This window comes from Ruditapes philippinarum, unplaced genomic scaffold (genome assembly GCF_026571515.1).
Source record: "Ruditapes philippinarum isolate M1 unplaced genomic scaffold, ASM2657151v2 ctg1417_1_1_1_1, whole genome shotgun sequence".
In the NCBI taxonomy this organism is placed as follows: domain Eukaryota; kingdom Metazoa; phylum Mollusca; class Bivalvia; order Venerida; family Veneridae; genus Ruditapes; species Ruditapes philippinarum.
In genome coordinates this window covers 104,725-129,181 of record NW_026860012.1, presented here as the reverse complement: position 1 = coordinate 129,181, position 24,457 = coordinate 104,725, and the positions used below count along the sequence as shown (strand labels likewise).

The 24,457-nt window shown below is 35.2% G+C and overlaps 1 protein-coding gene across 2 annotated transcripts in view; it reads right to left on the bottom strand.

Annotated features, from left to right (window-relative positions):
* LOC132758612 (ATP-dependent RNA helicase TDRD9-like) overlaps positions 1-24,457 on the bottom strand; it is a 78,713-nt gene that overhangs the window by 40,070 nt on the left and 14,186 nt on the right. For both annotated transcript variants that reach the window (XM_060750304.1, XM_060750305.1), the window contains exons 7-27: positions 22,432-22,535; positions 21,483-21,541; positions 20,163-20,220; positions 19,342-19,484; positions 18,162-18,266; positions 17,235-17,332; positions 16,471-16,602; positions 14,345-14,565; positions 13,083-13,146; positions 12,128-12,232; positions 11,493-11,612; positions 11,000-11,107; positions 10,622-10,725; positions 9,979-10,056; positions 9,107-9,335; positions 8,270-8,377; positions 5,353-5,493; positions 4,896-4,985; positions 4,433-4,555; positions 1,086-1,220; positions 291-455 (exon numbers count right to left, since the gene is read on the bottom strand). In XM_060750304.1, coding sequence (XP_060606287.1) covers positions 291-455; positions 1,086-1,220; positions 4,433-4,555; positions 4,896-4,985; positions 5,353-5,493; positions 8,270-8,377; positions 9,107-9,335; positions 9,979-10,056; positions 10,622-10,725; positions 11,000-11,107; positions 11,493-11,612; positions 12,128-12,232; positions 13,083-13,146; positions 14,345-14,565; positions 16,471-16,602; positions 17,235-17,332; positions 18,162-18,266; positions 19,342-19,484; positions 20,163-20,220; positions 21,483-21,541; positions 22,432-22,535 — 2,490 coding nt within the window. The remainder of the gene's footprint in view (positions 1-290; positions 456-1,085; positions 1,221-4,432; positions 4,556-4,895; positions 4,986-5,352; positions 5,494-8,269; positions 8,378-9,106; positions 9,336-9,978; positions 10,057-10,621; positions 10,726-10,999; positions 11,108-11,492; positions 11,613-12,127; positions 12,233-13,082; positions 13,147-14,344; positions 14,566-16,470; positions 16,603-17,234; positions 17,333-18,161; positions 18,267-19,341; positions 19,485-20,162; positions 20,221-21,482; positions 21,542-22,431; positions 22,536-24,457) is intronic.

The following is a 24,457-nucleotide window of genomic DNA, read 5'->3' as shown; positions in this document are numbered from 1 at the left end:
GTTTTGCTTTGTTGTTGGTTGTTAGATCATTCTCTAGGCTAAAGTATTCAAATAAGAACAAATCATTTCACATCTGGTGCCAAAGACTTTTATAAGGGAGACTTTGACAATTTCTTTCCTATTCTTTAACTATTTAGCATTGAATACCCCAATATTGAGATTTGCCACGTGTTATCTATCTCAAACAGCTGAATTATACTAGAATTTACTAATGGTCCATCACCAGACACTGGAACAAAACAACAAAAAAACATCTGATCACATGTTGATAATCAACTTTTAATTCCTACCCTATTTCCTTTCTGTCTTGCACCAAGATCACAACCAGTCGCGCCCAATGATGCCACATTTAACCAGTCTGCTTTCGGTTCCCCTAACAGCGTCCCTTTCTGTGTCGCCCGCCCGAACAGGTTCCTGGCCTTCATATACTCTTCTACTCTCTGCTCATAGCTTTGCTAAATTAATTATAATAAAGAATTCTTTATTTCAGTTCTTTTTAACTTTTGTTTATTTTTCTCAGGGCTTGAGCTAGGGTTAACAAACCAACCCATCATAGTATGCTCCAACATTGCAAGTTAGAGACATAAATAACGCTTGGTAAAAATTAATTTATTTTTTTCAGCAACATCAACCTAGACCAAATCAACCTGAAATTCTAGTTATATAGATTCATAGAAGAAATGAATGCTCCAAATTTCTATAATTTCACATCTGACAAAATGTGTTCATACATGTGAACTCTCCCACTTTAAGCGGGAGACTCCCACTTTTTGCAGCCATATTTTCAAAGATTTTTCTTAAAATAAGGGGTATTTTCACAAATTAAAGAAATCTCCCTATTTTTGATGTCAGAACTTCCTTCTTTGTTTATTGCAAATTCTAAAATCTCCCTCTTTTTGAAGAAAAATCTCCCACTTGATCATCCAAAAAAGTTCACATGTATGTGTGTTGGTTTTTTTGTTTTTTTTTGAATTTATCATAAAATTTCATCAAAATATGAGGATGCTATGAGAAACATTATGGGAAAAAAACTATTCAAAATATAACTTTTAGAAGTCTCTATAAAAATGTAACAATAGGCATACTTTTGAGAGAGAACTTTCCTCAGCTTCATCAGCAAATCCCATCTCTACAAGCCTTGGACGGACATAGAACTGACCATGCTGCTGTGTGATGTGGATTAAATCAACTCGCAGAACTCCATGTACAACAGAAAATGGCTGAAAAAATAAAGTTTAGTTTTGAAAATCTTTTAATGAATTCTGTTAGTTACGCCCATTAGTGCTTGCTGTGCTGAATATATGTATGTAGCATGTAAATATGTTAAAAATTCATTTTGATAATAAAAATAAATATATACAAGTTATTTAGGAAAATAATTATTGTTTTAAGTACAAAACAAAATGCCCTGCCAAATGTGTTTGCTCATTTGAAGAATGTATATGAAGTAGAGCAGAATAATTCAATTTCAAGGGGTCTTTTGGTAATGAAAACTGATGGCTGAAGTGATTACAAATTTGAAACCTATGTGAATACTGATGGCTGAAAATAACAAAAGGCAAAAACTGAAAAATAATGCAGGGTAGGTTATCATTCTTGTGTGCTGCACTCCTCCTCAATGAGATCTATCCACCTATGAAGTTTTAAGTTGATACCTCTAACACTTTTTGAGATAAGCTCTGGGACAAAAAGTATGAACAAGAGGGCCATGATGGCCCTGAGTCGCTCACCAGAAACAACTGCTTCCCAGTGTTGGAATGTCAATATATTCTAACATTAAATTTGAGCATAGAATGCATGTTTAAACAATAATTTGAAGAAATGCCATGACCTGGGGTATTTAAGCTTTAGCTTAAACAGGGCTAATCAAATTAATATGAGCAAACTTGATAAAAGACTACTTAAGAATGCTACAAAGTTTGGTGATCATCTATCAATTATTTCAGGAGGAAATGATGTTCAAAAGTTTTTTCTATTTTTCTATTTTTAGCTTTAGTCGCCCCTAAATGGGGCTAATCAAATTAATATGAGCAAACTTGATAAAATGGGGCTAATCAAATTAATATGAGCAAACTTGATAAAAGACTACCCAAGAATGCTACAGACAAAGTTTGGTGATCATCCATCAATTAGTTCTGTAGCTATAGCATTTAAATGAATATCAATTTTTAATTTTAGCGGCCCCTAAAAGGGGCCAATCAAAATAATATAAGCAAACTTGATAAAAGACTACCCAAGAATGCTTCAGACAAAGTTTGGTGATCATCCATCAATTAGTTCTGTAGAAATAGACATTTAAAGGTATTTCTATTTTTAGCTTTACCGGCCCCTAAAAGGGGCTAATCAAATGAATGTGAGCAAATTTGATAAAAGACTATCCAAGAATGCTACAGACAAAGTTTGGTGATCTTCCATCAATTAGTTCTGTAGGAATAGACATTTAAAGGTATTTCTATTTTTAGCTTTTGCGGCCCCTAAAAGGGGCCAATCAAATTAATATGAGCAAACTTGATAAAACACTACCCGAGAATGCTACTGACAAAGTTTGGAGATCATCTCACAATTAGTTCTGTAAGAGAACATGTTTAAAGGTTTTTTTATTTTTAGCCCTAGAGACCCCTAAAAGGGGCCAATCAAAATAATATTAGCAAACTTGATAAAAGACTACCCAAGAATGCTACAGACAAAGTTTGGTGATCATCCATCCATTAGTTCTCTAGAAATAGACATTTAACAGTATTTCTATTTTTAGCTTTAGCGGCCCCTAAAAGGGGCCAATCAAATTATTATGAGCAAACTTGATAAAAGACTACCCAAGAATGCTACAGACAAAGTTTGGTGATCATCCATCAATTAGTTCTCTAGAAATAGACATTTAACAGTTTTTCTATTTTTAGATTTAGCGGCCCCTAAAAGGGGCCAATCAAATTAATATAAGCAAACTTGATAAAACACTACCCAAGAATGCTACAGACAAAGTTTGGTGATCATCCATCAATTAGTTCTGTAGGAGAAGATGTTTAAAGGTTTTTCTATTTTTAGCCCTAGAGACCCCTAAAAGGGGCCAATCAAAATAATATTAACAAACTTGATAAAAGACTACCTAAGAATGCTACAGACAAAGTTTGGTGATCATCCATCTATTAGTTCTGTAGAAATAGACGTTTAAAGGTTTTTCTATTTTTAGCTTTTGCGGCCCCTAAAAGGGGCCAATCAAATTTATATGAGCAAACTTGATAAAAGACTACCCAAGAATGCTACAGACAAAGTTTGGTGATCATCCATCCATTAGTTCTGTAGAAGAAGATGTTTAAAGGTTTTTCTATTTTTAGCCCTAGAGACCCCTAAAAGGGGCCAATCAAATTAATATGAGCAAACTTGATAAAAGACTACCAAAGAATGCTACAGACAAAGTTTGGTGATCATCCAATCATTAGTTCTGTAGAAGATGTTTAAAGGTTTTTCTATTTTTAGCTCTGCTGACCCCTAAAAGGGGCCAATCAAATTAATATGAGCAAACTTGATAAAAGACTACCCAAGAATGCTACAGACAAAGTTTGGTGATCATCCAATCATTAGTTCTGTAGAAGAAGATGTTTAAAGGTTTTTCTATTTTTAGCTCTGCTGACCCCTAAAAGGGGCCAATTGGAATGACATGAGCAAATTCAAGTGTGACTGTCACAAGGATGCTACAGACCAAATTTGAAGTAAATCTGTCCAGTAGTTTCAGAGAAGAAGACCATTGTTGACGCATGACGACGGATGCCGGAGCATCCCCCTTTGATACTAATAGCTCACCCTGAGCCTTCGGCTCTGGTGAGCTAAAAATAACAAAGGGCAATAACTCAAAAATTATAAAGGGAAGAGTTATTATTCTTGCAAAGAGCAATCCTACACCATAAGATCTATCTTTCATGTTGACATCTCAAAGACCTTTTGGGTTATACTCCACTCGGGTGAAAAATTAAGTATGAAAACTAATAAAGGGCAATAACTCAAAAATTATGAAAGGTAGAGTAATCATTCTTGTGCACTGCACACCTCCTGAGTGAGATCCATCCACCTATGAAGTTTCATGTTGATATCTCAAAGGCTTTTTGAGATATGCTGCAGACAAAAATGTCGGACGAAGGACGGAGACATATTTTGAAAGGCGGCGGGGGATATTAAAGATCATATGGCACCTTTTACCATAAGTAATGCTGGTCTTCTGTGCATTCTTCCAAAAGCACTATTAATAAAGCAGGTAGAAGAATCATCCTTCTGTAAGCTAGCTAAATGGATTTCAAAACTTAACAGAAAAAGTCCTATGCTCTCATCAGAACTCAAACACAAAGCATAGGGCTATTATTTTAATGTCAACCATTTAATCATAATCTGCTTGGAAACTATGGCCCACAGTTTATCAAATATAAACTAATTTATAACATACTCTAGCAATAAGTTTGTGATTTAAAACCATTTCCCTGAAGGCTGTTGTTGCTTCCACTGTCCATTTTCCATCTGGACATCTTAAAGGTGAAGGTCGTATTTTGATTTGACGGCACTCAAAAGCCTAAAATAAAACAAAAGCCATCATGGCCATTAGTACAACATGTTAGTTTATACAAGATTGAAATTTTTTTATCAAAGTCTTGGTTCAAACCAAACTTTGTGAATGAAGACCCATTCCTTCATCTATAAATTGTTAAAAAGTTTTACTTTCTTCAGTGATCCCAAGTTAAAAGCTATACATTGACAGTTTAAGGATGCCACTATATAATTTAATGACAGTAAATCTTTATATTATTTTTTTTTCTAAAATTATGTAATTACGTTTAAACTTTTCAAACAAAAAGTACACTTGTAAAACATCAACTGTACAGTGAAATAACACCTGTTTAAAATGGTCATACCTGGAAAGGTGTTTTGAGTAAATGTGTTGGCAGTTCTCTCAGCTGATCCCTACTCACCTCTGCAGTGTTACCATAGTCAACAAAGAATACCTGAAATACACATGTGCTGATAGAAAACTTATGGCAATATGGCAATTATTAACCGCTTCCTCACATGAAAGAATCTAAAGTCCCTGCCAGAATTCGAACATACAGGGGTGAGGGGCAAGTGGTAAGAAGTCAACATAGCATAATAGTTAAATAAAAACTTGGATAATGTACCTTTATTTCTTTGTTTGTACCTTTATTTCTTTGTTCACAAAGATTAATAAATTAAGAAAAAATTTATGCTGGAGTTATCAGTCTATGTCAATGACCTACAATTATGATGCTTGAATGGTAAAAGAGTTTCTGAGCATTTACTTTTTAAAGAATAAGGCAGCATTATCAATAAATCTTTCCAACATAATGCTTTTACCTCCACACATTCTCTCCTAGCCCTAACTCTTTCATCAACCTTGTTCTGTACAGACTGTATCCTTGCTCTGTAGTATTCCAGAGTCTCATCCATGTAGGGGGCGACACAGAACACTCCAACACGTGCCACACCACTCAATGGCTGAAAAACATTCAATAGCTTGTCATTAATATTCAATCTGTACATTACACTGGTCATGCAATATTAAAGAATTTACTATTTTATTACCATATTTCAATATGTTATATAATAAAGATATAAAGAATTCTTTTACAAATCATAAACCCCAAAAATATGCTGTTTTATCACACAGTGTTTCCTGGCATTTTGGTTAAAAAATGTTCGAAAATAGTTTTTTCTCTCAACTTATCTTCTGTTCTGATAACAAATTCCTCATTGAAAGTTAAAAACAAGAGGGCCATAATGGCCCTGAAGTCGCTCACCTGTACATAGGCCCCCGGAGCGGGGCCAGTTTAAAGCCCGGGGCTTTTATTTGAACAAACTTTGTAGACAACCATTAGAAGATGTTTCATACTAAACATCTAAGGTCTAGCTCGTTAAGATTTATAAAAGAAGATTTTTTTAAATTTTTTCTTTACATATATAGTTAAAAACAATGACACACCTGGGGCAGGGCCAGTTTTGACCCCAGGGCTTTTATTTGAACAATCTTTGTAGACACTTACTAGAAAATGTTTCATGCTTAATATCTAAACTCTAGCTATTCGGGTTTTTTCAAAGAAGATTTTTAAGTGTTTGCTATACTCGTAAAAGGAAAATCAATGTCCCCCTCACTAGAAGATGTTTCATGCTTAATATCTAAACTCTAGCTATTTGAGTTTTTTCAAAGAAGATTTTTCAATTTTTGCTATAGTTTTACACATATAGGGAAAATGAATGACCTCCGGGGTGCGGCCAATTCTGACCCCAGGGCTTTTATTTGAACAAACTTTGTAGACAATCAATAGAAGATGTTTCATGCCTATCTAAACTCTAGCTATTTGGTTTTTTCCAAAGAAGATTTTTTAAGTTTTTCCTATACACATATAAGGAAATTTGGAAAATCAATGACCCCCAGGGCCAGGCAAATTTTGACCCAAGGGCTTTTATTTGAACAAACTTGGTAGACACCCATTAGAAGATGTTTCATGCTAAATATCTTATGTCTTGCTCTTTGGGTTCTTTAAAAGAAGATTTTTTAAGTTTTTACTATATGTATATATGGAAAATCAATGACCCCCTGGGGTGGGGCCAACTTTGACCCCAGGGCTTTGATTTGAACAAACTTGGTAGATATCCATTAGAAGATGTTTCATACTAAATATCTTAGCTCTAGCTCTTTTGGTTCTTTAAAAGAAGATTTTTTTAAGTTTTTACTATATGTATATAGGGAAACTCAATGACCCCCTGGAGCGAGGCCAATTTTGACCCCAGGGCTTTTATTTGAACAAACTTGGTAGACATCCATTAGAAGATGTTTCATGCTAAGTATCTTAGCTCTAGCTATTTTGGTTCTGTAAAAGAAGATTTTTTAAGTTTTTACTATATGCATATAGGGAAAATCAATGACCCCCTGGGGTGGGGCCAATTTTGACCCCAGGGCTTTTATTTGAACAAACTTGGTAGACACCCATTAGAAGATGTTTCATGCTAAATATCTTAGCTCTAGCTCTTTTGGTTCTTTAAAAGAAGATTTTTTTAAGTTTTTACTATATGTATATAGGGAAACTCAATGACCCCCTGGAGCGAGGCCAATTTTGACCCCAGGGCTTTTATTTGAACAAACTTGGTAGACATCCATTAGAAAATGTTTCATGCTAAATATCTTAGCTCTAGCTATTTTGGTTCTTTAAAAGAAGATTTTTTAAGTTTTTACTATATGCATATAGGGAAAATCAATGACCCCCTGGGGCGGGGCCAATTATGATCCAAGGGCTTTTATTTGAACAAACTTGGTAGACACCCATTAGAAGATGTTTCATGCTAAATATCTTAGCTCTAGCTCTTTGGGTTTTTTAGAAGAAGATATTTTAAGTTTTTTCTTTTGGTTGCCATGGCAACCAGAGTTCTGCATGGAATTAAATTCTTAGAACAATTTTCAAAGGTGACCACCAAAGGAACATTCCTGTGAAGTTTGGATGAAATTGGCTTAGTGGCTTATGAGGAGATGTCATTTAAAGTAAAAGTTTACAGACGCCGGACGGAAGCCGGACGAAAAGCGATCACAAAAGCTCACCCTGTCACTTTGTGACAGGTGAGCTAAAAATATATCCCTATTGTCAAGAAATTGGTGATCTAATCACTGTTAAAAAATTGATTAATTAAATCATTAAAAAGTAATCCAAATAGAGGATACTGAATGAGTGTAAGTTCAATCCTGAAATTATTGAAGAAGTTGTATAAAGTTATATTATGCGAGCCTGTAGCGAGCATAATATTATTTTATACTACGAGTTCAATAAATTCAGTAATGAACTTACAGGAATATAATATTCTATTTATCACATACCCAAAATAAAGAGTGTTTAAAATGAAAAGAATCATATTCACTGACACACCTATAGTGTAACGCTAACATTTAGCGCGTTTTAAACTATGTTAGTATAACGCAAATGAAGTCACATCAAAATATATGCATGACCATGCAATACTGTTTTTACGACGTTGCAAAATCCACACAGGTATATGATAAATTTAGATATATTATGCAGAATCTGACTCCACTCCCAAATCCAGAAACAAAGACCGTTCCAAAATTCATGAAGAAAAATTAAAAATGTGTCTATAAGACACAGATGACCCAAAGTCCCTACTGACAGACACCTTGACAGCGGGACAGAAAGACAAGGGCAAATCTATATCCCCCTTTAGTGGGGGGCATTTAAACATGACACAACATTGTTCACAGTATACATACTCTCAAACTGTGACCATGATCTTTATTAAGTTCTTCTTGTACTTTGTATAAATCTCTATAATTCTCATCTTCCCCATACTGGGCCCAGAAATGTCCACAATCTATCACCTGTAATCAAATGCAACATAATATTTAAACTTCAGTCCTTATTTGCTAATTCATCATTTAATTTTTAACTCTTTAAATGCTGATGGTTATATTAACTTAATAATGACACAAGTATAATGCCTTACCAGCCAGCACATTCTTGCAGTCTAACCCAACTTTACATTGTCAGCATCTCCATTTTATACTTTTCACATTTTACCCTTTAACCTGCTGAATTTCTCAAATGGACTTGTCCAGCCTCCTTTTTCGGTCCAATATTAATTTATGGGACATCATAATGGAAGTTTCAAGTTAGTCAGCCGACTGTATAGAGCCTGGTGAGACTGTACAGATGTACAGGCTGGCCTGGCTCAACACTGGCAGCAAAGGCTAATCACTTTGGTTCATGAAGGTAATGGTTAAAATCTCTAAAATAGCAATGAAAAGATTCAAAATCAAAGCAGGACATGTCCACATTACAAATATGTGGTAAACTTTCACTGATTATAAGTAATCAACAATTCACAAAACAAACACACAATTCATTTATTGATCAATGCATTCAATCAATTTCATCTCTCAAGAAACTTTCAGTTGGAAAAATTATATGACCATTTGAATGCATTTCTTGGCTAAACAAATCATTTGTAATTAGATCTAACCAAAAGTTTGTACACATAGGTGTGCTTTGAAAGAAAATAAAAAATATCCCTAATATCCCACTAACAACTTGTTTGTTAATTACTTTACCTCTGTAATACAGATACTGATAACGTCCTTGGCTGGGTCAGGTGGACTAACATGTGTGGCGACCCTGTTACTTCCAGATTCCTCGGTAATCTGACCAGTAGCAGTTAATCTGTTAGTACGAAGACTTCCAGACTTGGTCAACTTGTCCTGTGCATCTTGTAATTTACTCAACATTTCCCGAGCCTCCTCTGGAGTATACAAGTTGATGACCATCGGCATTCTCAACTGTCTAAAATAAAAAGAGTCAATTATAACTTATGAGTAATGTCATCTTTAACTACCATCTGGTGCATACATGTTTCACAAAACTATGACTGACGAATGACAACCTCAAAATCAATAGGGATCATCTACTGACCATGGACAATGTTCCTATTAGTTATATACAAACTTAAGAGTTATTTTTCTAAAGTAACTGATCCAATGGATATTACAGTGATTTCACTGTGACCTTGACATAGATATAAATAAGGGTCATCTACTGGTTCTACCAAGTTATATAAACTCATGACAAGGATTCTATAGTTTAACTGTGACCTTGACCTACCTAATGACCTCAAACTCAATAGATGTCCTCTACTGACTATAGACAATGTCACTATTAAACTACATTATCCATGGCTTATTCCTTCTCAGCCAAGTGATCAGCTTGAAAAGAATAAAACCTGTACATGCAGACAGACGTGCTAACCAAAATGGAATGAGGGCCATTTATTTCATTTTCTTTTATTTATAGAGGGCTATAGGCCCCTGAAATGAACTCTACTGCCCTCTTTTGCTCTGATTGCAGTTAGATGGCCCCTTATTTATTTTCAGTAGTGCGACCAGATGGACCACCTCATCGTAGGTAAATGTAATCCAATTGTACTTACTTCATTTTAAGAGCCATGTAAACTCCTTCATGCACCTTTGATCTACTGTTTGCTCTCCTTGGAAATTCCACATAAGCTCTGCAAGATATAGTGTGTTAATAATAAACATGCATGTCCATTAATTTCAAGTGTGTGATTTAAGTTAATATTTAGTGGCCACTGGAAACTCATTAACACCTTTTATTGCTTTGATTATGAAACTGTTTATTAATAATTTCATGATTTATTTAAGGAATATCAGCATTTAAGTACTTATACTTATGTTTAGTTCTTTAAAGCCAATATCAACACATTTTTGGTCATGTCTCTATGGACGTTCAAACTATCGGTGTTCCTTGATAACTAACCAGTAATTGCCAATTTCTAAGCAAGTGACCGACTACTAATTTCACAAGATTTCTGAATCGGTGGTAAGAAACAAATGGGAGTTTTTGACTTGCCGGAGGATCTAACCAGCAACCCTCAGTTGATAAATCTTATGCTCTCTCTATTGAGATAAGCAAGTAAAAAAAACAACTGAGAATCCAGTAGTATCAGAGTTTGTTAAGACTGCACAATGGTACAGACTGGCCTACCACTATACTGATACTAAATAGCACAGACAAGTCACTTTTTATTGCCTAATTGTTTTATGCAACTTTACCTTGTTTCCTCAAAGTAAGCTTTAGGGTTGGCCCCACATTTCCGGAACAAATCTTCCACCACCTGCTTGTACAATGTACCCTGATTGGCTGGTAAACCTTTCACCTGTGCATATATAACAGACATCATGAATGCTTAAATTCCAATAGATCACTTGGCTCATTGGAATGATGAAAACAAATACTTCCAAAAATTTGAAGGTTACACCTTCTATTTGCTTTTTTTTAAATATTCAATTTATGCATGTCTGAACTATTTTCAATCTTAACAATTGTAAAATGTTAAATGCGGTCTCTTAATAAACGTCATATAGCGCTTTGAGAAATAATGATAAACTTGTCTTAGAAAGGTTTTTTAACAAGTTAATGCAGAAACTAACCATCACTGTGTTGAGAGGGTCTCTCCCAGATAATGCCTTCAGAGATTCCATCTCATCTATCTCACCTTTAACAAAGTAGTTTGGGTAGAATGCTCCACACAACACCACCTATAATATACAAGACATGAAATAGTTATAACACAGCCACCCCACCACTGTGGTGTCAATAATCAAAGTCGCTTACTAAAAATCACTTGCCCCTTGTAAAAGACAAAAGATGATACAGTCAGGTTAATATATGACTATAGCAGTGGAAGGTTGGCTAGTAGTTATGTTTTCTGGTTCTCCAACTAGGGATCCTGGGTTTGAGCCCAACTGAGATCATGACCTTTATACAAAATACAATATTAATGCTGGTTGGTCAACGACTCAAATGCTTGATTCACAATAGTGGTTAAAAATACTTATGGTTAAAAAAGACTATATTCAAATTGAGAATATCTCAAAATAGACTAACTTAAATAAATATATTACAATGCAGTGTAAGGTTTACCTTAAGTAGAAGTTTTTCCTGATCTTCCGATAATGTATGGGCATATACAGGAGCATGCTGTGGTCTCATTATGTTAAATTTCATCAATCTCTTCTCTATGTCCTTGATCAGCTCCTGTATCTATAGTAACCAATTACAGCTTTATATATCTTACTTACAACAATTTACATCATCAAAGTTTTGTAATGTTATCTGTCAAACAAATACAGACAGATAGTGTAATCCATAGAGGTCTTTAGGTTCAAATATAGTGAGCCATATCAGGAAGGTAAATGTGTCTCAATACTCAAAGTAATGATCATAAGATCTTAGACTTAAATCAAGATGATGTTCACTTATAAGACACCAGAAATGCTGAGAAAAAAATCTCTTTTTTTACAATCAATTAACAGAAGTTTAAATAAATTTGTCATTACAAGACAAGCCACCATATCCATGCAGTCTCAAGTTTCCATGCCGTTTAACACTTATTTTAGGGTAAGCAAGTCAATTATAATTGATTCAGTGTGTTTGCTATAAATATGCTTTCATCCCTTTTCTCAAAGAATGGTACATCTACTGACAATTATCAAGCATTATGCTGATCATACGTTTTTTGATTTCAAATAACCTACATTAAAATCTTGCTCACTTACCTCCTTCAGTCGACGTATTTGTAGATAGTAGTTTTTACCCCAACCCACTTCTCCTCCGCCACCACTTCTCTTAAACTCTCCCTGCTCTCTTTTCCTTTCCCATGTCTACAATTTATATGTATTCTTTATAATGACAATCTAATGCAGTACTCAATCTCAATAATATATACTGAAACAAAAAAGAAACTTTCTCCAAGTTTGAATGCAGATATTCAATCCTTGAACTCGATTTTTACGTTGAATAAACATATCGGGCTTTTATACGGGGATTAGCTGACCGATTTTGCAAACAAAACAAGTTTTACAAGCTACTACATGTATATAAGTGTGTACATCTAAGTGGTACCCTTGAACAACTGGCACATACTTTGCGAAAGTTTCTTTTTTGGTTCAGTATATATCTGCTCTTTATTTTTGCTTCAATACTCTATGTTATTTACTCTATGTTATATAGCAAAAGGTAATGGAGTGCCAGTTAGGAAATAATTTTGATAAGATTGCTGCTTTATGTGATTTCATGTGATGCAAAACTTTCAAGAAAGCTGAACACCATTGAAGATAACCCATAGTGCATTTAACTAGAACCACTGACCATCCATAAGTGAGCTGAATAGCCTTCTCATAAAGATGATAAAAGCAATATTGAAATATTCCTTTCCATTCAAATGTGAGATTGAGATACCAGTGATTGTACATTAGAAGTTGTACCAATACATTAATGCAAAACAAACTGTAAGTCAAAAGTCAGTCAATAGCGAACAGTACAAATAATTGCAATTGTTTGTCTTTCAAAGTATGCAAGATGAAGCATAAAATCCTATCTAACACACATCATTTAAAATGTTCTTTATTATTGTTAAAATCAGATATTTGGTAATAAAAAGAAAATTTGAGAAAACCATTATGATTTCTTGAAAAGTAACAACTTCAGACAATAGAATGTTTCAAATGTTACCTTATATGCATTAAGTATAGCAATAGAGTCACTCTGAGATCCGTTAGCCCACTCTAACTTGTGCCTGAAAATATGAGTTTAAAAGTTACATGCATTAATCATTAATCACTCTGCATTATTGGTTTGGTTTGTTTGGTTTTACAGCGCACCAACACAGTATAGGTCATATGGCGCCGAAACAGAAAAGCCTTGGGTGTTACAAACTTCAAAAGCAACACTAGGGGTCAAAACCACATCACCTGCTGGAGCTTAGAGATGCATTGTCTCCAGTTTCTCCGAACCCATTTAGTTGCAATTATTATTTCTCAACCATCAAAGGCAACCCCTCAGCAACAAGGGGCACTCTGCATTGTGAAAATGTAACTATCATAATAGAAATATATTTCAAGCACTACTAAACTGCTAGTAAGTATACCTGCTGCCATCATTTGTTCAACGGAATCTAATAGTTATAAAGAATAAAAACAAATTTTAATGACAGATCTTTAATGTATTGTAAGTTCTTTATTCATCTTTATTATACTTGAACGATCAAATCTAACATCATAATCAGCTGCTCAACAAAATGAAACCAAGCCAGCCTAAAAATTGTCAGAATTCATGTAGTTTTCATGGAGCCTGGTATTTGTTTATTTTGATGGGTTTAAAGTTGTATTGTGTCTCTACTTGCATTAAAGTTTTAACATATGGGGACAAATGTTTGCTCTTCAAAATCTTTAGGAGGGCAAAATTGTCAGCCTCTTCAAAAGATACAAGGGAGCAAATATCAGCCTTCACAAATAAGGGAGCAAATGTCCAGTTTGTGCAATCGCCAGTTTTCACTAGCCCCATTACATAGGCACAAGGATGGATCTGTGTAGAACCAAAGATGTTCCATAAGCTATCTGGAAAGCATGGATCTGAGTAGAACCAAAGGTGTTCCGTAAGCTATCTGGAAAGCATGGATCTGAGTAGAACCAAAGACTTTCCGTAAGCTATCTGGATTGCTTCCCCTCATAAAAGAATCAAAGTCACTGGAAGGTGCAAACCAAAAGCAGTGAGGGGCAAGTGGTTCAAAGTCAAAGACCTTAACACTCAGACAAGGATACCCTGAGCTTGAAATACAATTGGAGTTATCAATTGGAAAATCCTTCAAAACTAGTTTGTTATGAAAATAATCTGACAAACTGCTAGTTTTTCTATTTTTTTCTGTATTATTGTTAATCAAGTTATAGTCTCGTACAGGTCAACAAGGTCATAGCATGAACAATGTAAATTTATACCTGTAAGCCTCCAATCTTAACTTGAATGGTTGAGCAAACACACTTTTCAGTGACATAGCAGCACCTATTATCAAACACTCTTCCAAAAGTCCAAACACATGGCCTAGCATTAGCATTTTGCCGATCTTCGTGTCAACAGGGAGTTCAGCTAGCACTCGACCAACAAACGTCAGTTCACCATCATGTGGGTTACCTGTTCCTTTTGTAGACAGGGCACCAACCTTAATAACAAAATGAGAGGCATATACTTTCCGAAGTCATCGGAAAATTGATAAAAAAGTTCCCAAAGGTGGAACCATGATTTATTACTTTGTAGATAACCACTAGGTAATGCTACATATCAAATAACTTTGCTCTTCCCAATTTCGTGTATGACAACAAAAGGGTATAAAGCAATACCAAAACAACATAGTTGTTCATGAAAATCAAACAAGTGACAGGAAAATGTTCTAGAAACAGACCCAGAGGTTTAAATGAACTAGAACTGCCACTATCATGGCGTGAATACCCCCGCATACCACTTTGTCAAAATCAACAGTGGCCATTTAAAGCTCAATGACAACCTCCCTGTCAAATCTGAGGTTACTAAGCCAGTGCATTCTACATGCTTCAAATGTGAAAATGTCAAAAACAATACACTGCAGACAGGTATTCTTAAGCAATTGAGGGGAAAAGCTTTTTTTTGTCAAGGTCCCTGTGACCTTGACCTTTGACCCAGTGACCTCAAAATCAATAGGGGTCACCTTATGGTCATGATCAACATCTATGCCAAATACGAAGACTGTGGGTCAAAGGTTTCTTAAGTTAATGGGTGGACAAACTTTTTTAGTCAAGGCTCCTGTGACCTTAACCTTTGACCCAGTGACCTAAAAATCAATAGGGGTCACCTATTAATCATGACTAACCTCCATGCCAAATATGAAGACTGTGGGTCAAAGGCATCTTAAGTTATTGGGCGGACAAGCTTTTTGAAGTCAAGGCCCCTGTGACCTTGACCTTTGACCTGGTGACCTCAAAATCAATAGGGGACATCTACTAATCATGACTAACCTCCATGCCAAATATGAAGACTGTAGGTCAAAGGCATCTTAAGTTATTGGGCGGACAAGCTTTTTGAAGTCAAGGCCCCTGTGACCTTGACCTTTGACCTGGTGACCTCAAAGTCAATAGGGGTCATCTACTAATCATGACTAACCTCAATGTCAAATATGAAGACTGTGGGGTCAAAGCAATCTTAAGTTATTGGGCGGACACGCTTTTTGAAGTCAAGGCCCCTGTGACCTTGACCTTTGACCTGGTGACCACAAAATCAATAGGGGTCATCTACTAATCATGACTAACCTCCATGCCAAATATGAAGACTGTAGGTCAAAGGCATCTTAGGTTATTGGGCGGACAAGCTTTTTGAAGTCAAGGCCCCTGTGACCTTGACCTTTGACCTGGTGACCTCAAAGTCAATAGGGGTCATCTACTAATCATGACTAACCTCAATGTCAAATATGAAGACTATGGGTCAAAGCAATCTTAACTTATTGGGCGGACACGCTTTTTGAAGTCAAGGCCCCTGTGACCTTGACCTTTGACCTGGTGATCTCAAAATCAATAAGGGTCATCTACTAATCATGACTAATCTCCATGCTAAATATGAAGACTGTGGGTCAAAGGAATGTTAAGTTATTGGTCGGACAAGAAAAAACCGACGGACGGCCGGACGTCCGCACGGACGTACAAGCTGATTCCAGTATACCCCCCTTACAACTTTGTTGTGCGGCGGTATAAATATCATACACTGAAACTCAGATCTCAGGTGTTTGTTCAGAATGTTCACTCATCAATGAATAACCAGAGTTTTGAGACAGCTAAAAAAAATGCTTTAAAACCTCAAGGCCAGGTTTTTTGGCAACATAACATTCATGGAAACAACAAGGGGCTCTAACACTACTTCAAAATCTAAATCACAAAATACTGACAAAATATGTGCCAAGGCACTGAATGACTATTCTGTGACAGTTAAATTGTCAAATTGCCCAAAAAAGAAATTGTTTATGTCAAGCCACCTACCAGCTGACATACCAGCTTTTTCCATTGATGTATTGTCTTTATAATAAGTATATCATAAGTAATACCTCTTTAAGTGTGAGAATATTCCTCTCTATATCATCAAGGTTAGGTGGAGAAAGAGCCAGTGCTAGAATAGCCTTTGGTTCCCCTAAATCCAGTACCTTCACCTGTAATATCAGCTTGTCAAGAGGACATCTCTGAAAAAATATATAAATGACTATACATACACAGGAGAATATAGGAGAATATTTCTATAAATAGGTAGACATATCTTAATTAAATTCAACACATAAGTATGTTCGCCTTTCCTAATTGTTACATGTATTTATTAATGTGATGACATCATGCACATAAAAGTAAACAACTAAGACGGATAATGCATTCATGCTCATAAGGGAAGAAATTTTAGCGTACATCAAGACTGAATGTTTTTGGTGGAAAAAGGTGTTATAGATTTTTTAATGCTATCAGAGAAGGTAACCAGCAGCATGATGAGATAGCTTATGAAATTAGAATCAATAACAGATCTGTATATACTTTTTTAACAAAGCAAATGAATATGCAAAAGATAGATAAGCAATGGGTGCCACATTAAGCTTTTTATGATATGATTTAGATGAATCCTTTGTCTAGGGAAATGCCACAAGCATTCTTGCAGCAAGCTGCATAGTTACCTATGAAAGATCAAAAGTTCTTCAACTGATTCAAACCCACAGTAAATGGGCACTATATTGATGGTCAGTAAACCAAAGTTATGACAAAATATGGAAGACATTTAAACCATGCAGTTCAATGGATAAAAAATTTATTAACTGACAAAAGTACAAACCCTCATTTCCGGTGTTCCATATTCTGGTAACCGGTGCTCAAAGAAATGTCGGGTAACCAGTCTGTAGACACGCCCATTACTGACACGTCCAGCACGACCTACGATGCGAATGAAATTATAAAGGATAATACATAATCAAAATATTGGAACATACCTAACCTTGCACTAAAATCGATGTATCTTTCTGAATTACAGGTCTATGCATAACATTACGAGAGTAATTGATTACTGATGACATATCCTTAGTACTACATTCCTTTTCGCACTATGGCGCCTTAAAAATTAATCTTTGCCACCAGTAGAGCCATACTAGCCAGTATAACCAGGCTCTAAATTATTTACTAGACCATTTTCTGTATTTTGTAATTGAAATCCATTAAAATTTAAAGTGTAAGTATCTTGTTATTACAACCCCTTTATGTATCAATGGATAAGTCCAAAATCAAAACAAGGCAAGTTCATTAAACAAATTTTTGGTAAAGTAAGAAAACATAAGAATAATAAATTAAGTACATTTTTGTTTTTGTTTACCTGATATTTTAAATTGATCATTCATTGGAATAAAAAACAAAAAATAGCCCCAGTGAGCATTAGAATTTTTACTGAAGTTTTATCATAAGCTTTAAGTCAATGGTTTAGGACAATAACATGTTAATCTGCCTAGTTAATCTGCCATGTCTATAAATGCAGCTACATCTTTGGCATTATTTTTGTCTGGATTATATTAATGGCACAGGTCCAGGAGAGACTAGTATAGTATACTTTGATACTTCCAACAAACATGAAATCATCAGAACAACAAAACTTAATTGCATTGATGGACTTTATTATACTTTGAAAACATATAAAAGAGTACCTATCTGTAATGTATGTTCATACAAATGTATAATAACTAAGAAAATATGAAATGTGTGACTTAAGACTTACCTTTCCTTTGAGTACAGTTTGCTACTGAAGCCCAGTGGACTTGAAGACTGGTATAGTTGGTGTCAAAATCACAAACCAGATTCTTCGTCAAGCAGAAATCAATCACTTAAATAAAGATCATACTATCATACTCTTGGCTTTAACACATCTTCCATCATAATTTAATTTGGTTTTCTCACGAGACAAGAAATTTAACAATACCAGGGTCAAACCCCAAAATCAATAGGGGTCATCTACTGGTCATGACCAATCACCAAAACAAGTTTGAAGTTCCTAGGCCTGAGCGTTCTTTAATTATTGATCTGAAACCGTTTTTACCTACAAAGTCAATGTGACCTTGACCTTTGACCCCAAAATCAATAGGGGTCATCTACTGGTCATGACCAATCACCATACCAAGTTTGAAGTCCCTAGGCCTAAGGGTTCTTTAGTTATTGATTGGAAACCCTTTTTACCTTCAAGGTCAATGTGCCCTTGACCTTTGACCACTTGACCCCAAAATCAATAGGGGTCATCTACTGGTCATGACCAATCACCATACCAAGTTTGAAGTTCCTAGGCCTAAGGGTTCTTTAGTTATCACTCGGAAACTGTTTTCACCTACAAGGTCAATGTGACCTTGACCTTTGACCCCTTGACCCCAAAATCAATAGGGGTCATCTACTGGTCATGACCAATCACCATACCAAGTTTGAAGTTCCTAGGCCTAAGGGTTCTTTAGTTATCACTCGGAAACTGTTTTCACCTACAAGGTCAATGTGACCTTGACCTTTGACCCCAAAATCAATAGGGGTCATCTACTGGTCATGACCAATCACCATACCAAGTTTGAAGTCCCTAGGCCTAAGGGTTCTTTAGTTATCACTCGGAAACCATTTGGTCTACGGACCGACGGACCTACGGACTGACAAATGCAAAACAATATACCCCCTCTTCTTCGAAGTGGGGGCATAATAAGGCGTTTCCATATAAGTCTTTTTATGTGCTGTCACCTTGTTGTTTAATGCCAAATTATGTATATTGGAATTAAAGCTAAAAATCATTTAAATAACCTTTCCAACAAATTTCAAGAATATTTGGACCAAACAGTAGCCTCTAGGGAATACAGACGAGTTTACTGTAGATACAAAATCCCAGAGTGAAGAGGTAATAACATCTTCAGCACTATTTATATACATACCATATTTTATATCTGGTACAGTGATGGAGCTCTCAGCAATGTTTGTAGAAAGTATCACCTTCCTGAATCCTGCACATGGCTGACAGAACACCTGAGCTTGCTCTTCCATTGTTATTGTTGAATGTAAAGGAATGAGTCGCAGTCTGTGATTGTAAAAATAAAATAATAAACTCAAATAAATATGTGGAAGCTATTTACAATCAAAAGTGGAAATACCTAAGGTCTTTAAGGCCTTATATTAATTGATATCAATTGATATCATGCAAAAAACATATATGAAATTGAGAAACACCAGTTAATGTCATGGAATTATTTAATGATAAATAAAGATATCTATATACATGTACACGGATAGACTTAGTGTGACTCAATCAAACAAAAATTTAGTTTTATCTGATACAATATCAGACCTGCGTTCTTGTTATTTTGCTAAGCTTTCATTTCAGATTAAAAATCTTTTCTTGCCAATCAATTTAAACACAGGCACTGACTGACCAACATTGTACTTATCTATGTCGGTGCTTAAATTTCACAAAGGGAAATAATTCAGTTAAATTCCATTATTGAGTTATTGGTTTCAGATTAGTAGTGACAATCACGATTAGGTATGGTAAACACTATGTTAGGTTTTAAATGAATACTTTCAGTGATGCTTGAGAAGCAAATAATGCACAAAACACTTAATAGGAAAATTTTAAGTGAATACTATCTATCTATCTTCCACTAATGTCATACCCCTCGCAGGGATGTAGCCATGAATACTGAGAGAAAATTAAGAAACATTAAAGTGCATGCCAAACCTCAACCACATTATAACTTACTGGTGCTTGGCACTTAATTTAAATAATGCTTCTTCAAGGGAACCAATCTCAGCCAAACCTGAAATAACAAAAATATCAAAATGTCTCAACAGACCATATAATACGCGGAAAGTCCGAGCGGGGCCGAAGCGCTCTTAGATAACATGTATGACGCGTATCAATTCAAATGAAATCAAATTAAAAGTAAATGAAAATTTCCAAAAAATATATATCCTATACCTAATGAGCTGTAAAAAAATCCTTAGTTAACTGGGCGCCGCCATTTTGAAATTCTTTTGAGCTAAATATAGATATCACAGCGCTTTTAATGAGCGTCTACATAATTCAGACTATTGCTAGCAGACGCATGCTAAATAACACTTCCGGTGAAAGAATGATGTACAAAATCAGAAAATGAACATTCATTTCATTCATAAGAACTATAGTAACGATAATAATTGTAAAAAGTTACTTTTAAATCCTTTTTGATAAATTAGCACATTAAAAATAACGTAAAAACAACAGATGTGATTAGAGATTAACAGAAAATGGCAGACGGGATTTTCCAAACGCCGACGCATGCGCAGTGGTCCCTCTTCCGATAATAGGTTGAACACCACCAATTTATTGGTTTCTGATTACGGTACAAAATACCTGCATTTACTTATTAACGAATTGTATGATAGATCTGGTTAACATATACACTAAACATGTTATGCTTAAATAATAAATCATAAGAGCTTTCCGCGCCATAGGTAGCACCTAATTTCATATTAATATATGTTAAAGACACCAACTATAAATTATAGAAAGAAATAAGGTTTCACTTTGACAGTTACCTTGTTGTTTTTTCCCCTAACATTTTGTCCTACTTGCTACATATGATATATTTTTCCATACATAGATTTCATTTCCTTTGTGTTTTCTTACAATGACAATGTTAAGTGTTAAATCATTTGACATCTTTCCCACCTTCCACTGGCTGATAAAGATTGTCAATACTCATTTTATATATCATGTTCAGAAAAAGTGGGCTGCATAGTAAAATGGCAGACTTCAGGTTTATATTTAATGAGCCACGCCATGACAAAACCAACATAATGCGTTTGCGTCCAGCAAGGATCCAGACCAGCCTGCGCATCTGCACAGTCTGATCAGGATCCATGCTGTTCGCTTACAAACACTATTACAAGTAGAGAAACTGATAGCGAACAGCATGTATCCTGATCAGACTGTGCGGATGTGCAGGCTGGTCTGGATCCATGCTGGTCACAAACACATTATGTTGGTTTTGTCAATGCACCAGAAAGTGAAGTCCCCAATCATTTGAAGAGAATATACCTGGAAGGAACACAAGAACAGTTCCCCGAATTGGTGCAAATCCTGTGGCATCATCAAGTCTGAAATATTAAATAAACACAAAAACATTTATCTATTTTTTAATAACCTTCCAGTTCTTTTAATCCTTTAAATAATTTACTACCAATTTACAAAATCTTTTTATTTTCGAACCTTCTTCTGTATGTTTAATCTTCATTTAAACATTATTTCTATTTCCATTTTATGTTAACCCAGGTTATCTCAGTTAAGGAAAATCTCCTTTCATTAAAAAACCTCTGACTTACACATTTGAATTTCAGGTGAGACAACTGTTTTGATAAAATATTTAGTACAGAAAGTGTAACCTCTATAATCTATCTATGTTTGTCCTCCAACACTGATTATATGAGGGATTGTCAGGTAACCAGGTTTGCATTGGTGTAAAAAATAAGGAAGAATACCTTCTTGTAGAGTAAACATTATACTGCCAGCCAGTACTATACATTACCATGCAATACTGTTAGAAATCTATTCTTACCGCCAGACACAAACAAACACATGAGTTAAAGGCCCATTATGCCTCGGAAATACTTTCATTTTTTCATGTATTTCTCAAAAGTTTTTTTTTTTATAATTTTGGTGTACTTTTATAGTACCCTAAAAGTTTCTCATTGGCCGATTACCTGAACCATCTTGTTCATCTGATGCTTTTTGGTAATAAGTACTGTTATATTGAATTTGTATTTTGTATGGAAGTCAAAATACTACTTTGTTTACATTTTGCTACTTATATGACAAATTATTTCACATCTTTCACTATTTTTATAGGTGACAAGTATCTAGCATTCACTAAAACCATTATTTAAACATGATAGAATTCATGATTGCCTTTTCTTAAGAAGTAAAAAATTATTCATATACGAGGCATAATGTGCCTTTAAGTAGTGGTACTTCAAGCAATACAACATACCCTTGTTCTTTTTCTTCCAGTCTATCAAAGTGTTGTATAAGTTCCACAGCCAGGTTACGAGCCTCTTGAGATATGTGTGGATCACTTTCTTCAAGTGGAGGTATCTAAAAATACATTATATGTCATACACAAGAGTTGTTGGTCGACTATTCTCCGTGCTTGATAGTAAATCAAGAGCCTGGATAATGTAGAATGTTAAAAAAGGCCATTATTCTGTCAAAATCCATGTTCAAGTTATGGGCCTTAAAAAACTACCTCATATTATGCTCTGAAGTAAAAGTGTGAAGTTTTATCCTAGTCCCTTGAGTCGTTTTGAAGATACCAACTTGAAAGCAAAAAACAAAGAGTGAATACAACGCAATCAAAAGGATGAATACAACAGCTCTCTCTATTCTCCAAATAGTCAAGCTAAAAACAAAGAGAATCCAAGCTATAATCTCATCTTAAATGTTTGTCAGAAATAACAAATAAGGTTATTGTAATGCCATAACCTTTTACCTCATATATACGCGAAACAACGCACTTTCGACCCCCCCCCCCTTTTTTTAGGCCTGAAATAGTGAAAAAATGTCCTATTTGGGCCCCAAACACATGTTTTCGTTTGAGAAATGTTGCTAAAAAAAGTGAGCACTTTTTCGGCGCCGCCCCCCGTCCAAAAGATACATCAGGGGTTGCCAGAAGGGGGATGTGCCCCCTTCCTTTTGGGGGGGGGGGTTGAAGGGGGGCGGAGTCCCCCTCATCACCAAGAAAATTTTGGACTTGTGAGAGGCTAAAAATGACCCCAGGTCGATCATAACGTAACGTGTAACCAACGCTGAAAAGCCTTTGACTCTATCTCAATCCCTTGAGAAGTTGCAGCACTTTAAAATAAATGGTGGAAAATTGAGGCAAAATATTGATTTTTGGCAATTTTGAGATGTCCCCTCGTTGCCATGGTAACATTAAATTTAAGACTGAGCATTTCGTTACAAAGGCAATGGTCCAGTCAAAATTTGTGCCAAGTTTGATTAGTATTGAAGCATTTTTCATAGTTTCATAGCAGTTTGAACTTGTATCAGGAGGCTTTTCAGTGAAAACGGCCATTTTTCACAATATGCTCATTAGGGAAAGGGTGAAAAGTCCTCCTTGTCAAACTCCTATATAGAAGAAAATTCAAATATCCTTTGTATTTTTACATTAACCATTACCTACCTATATTTCTATGATCGACTTGTCTGGATTTGATTTTTGAAAGGTCTCTTAGGGATTTAAATATTAAAATTGTGCAGCTAATGTGATGGCTCTGTAGTGATGGCACAGGCACTTTGGTCCAGAGACTTTTACAATATCAGTAATAAACTTTAGTCAAGTAAGATACGAAACTATATATAGTGTAACTTAACTTTAATGACATCATTCAATTAATCAAATGTGTAAATCATGATAAAAGAACAATTAACATTTTATCACTGATAATATTTTCACCAAAAGATAGTTTATCTTTACCCACATTTAACTTATCTAAATACAGTGTAGACTGTCTTCAGTGACCTTCCATTGGAGGAAACAAAAAAGGTCACTAGATACAGGGGATCACTAGACACAATCCCATCAGTTTTGTCAATAGATAAGTTTCCTTTTATGCCATCAATGTGATTTTATAAAATGGATAGAAGTACATTACTACTTGTATAAAAGGCAGTCTGAAGGACAGCTAAATACATATACCCTTCCGCAGCAGACATGAATGTGTACTTCTTGACCTTAAACCAACCATGACCTTGATGTTATGCCATGTATATCATAAGGCAAAGTCTCATGATGGTGATTATTTGTGCCAAGTTATTTAAAATCTTCCATAAAGTCAAAACCTTATGGGGAACATATAACCTTGACCTTGGTGGAAGCAACCTGGATGTAACTTGGGGGTAGCAACCTGGATTTTGTGCTCTGCAGATTGTGTCAGGGTGGGAAGATTTGTGCCAAGTTGAATTGTCAGTAAGTTATAGAGACGACATGAAAACTAAATGTTTTAACATTGGACCTT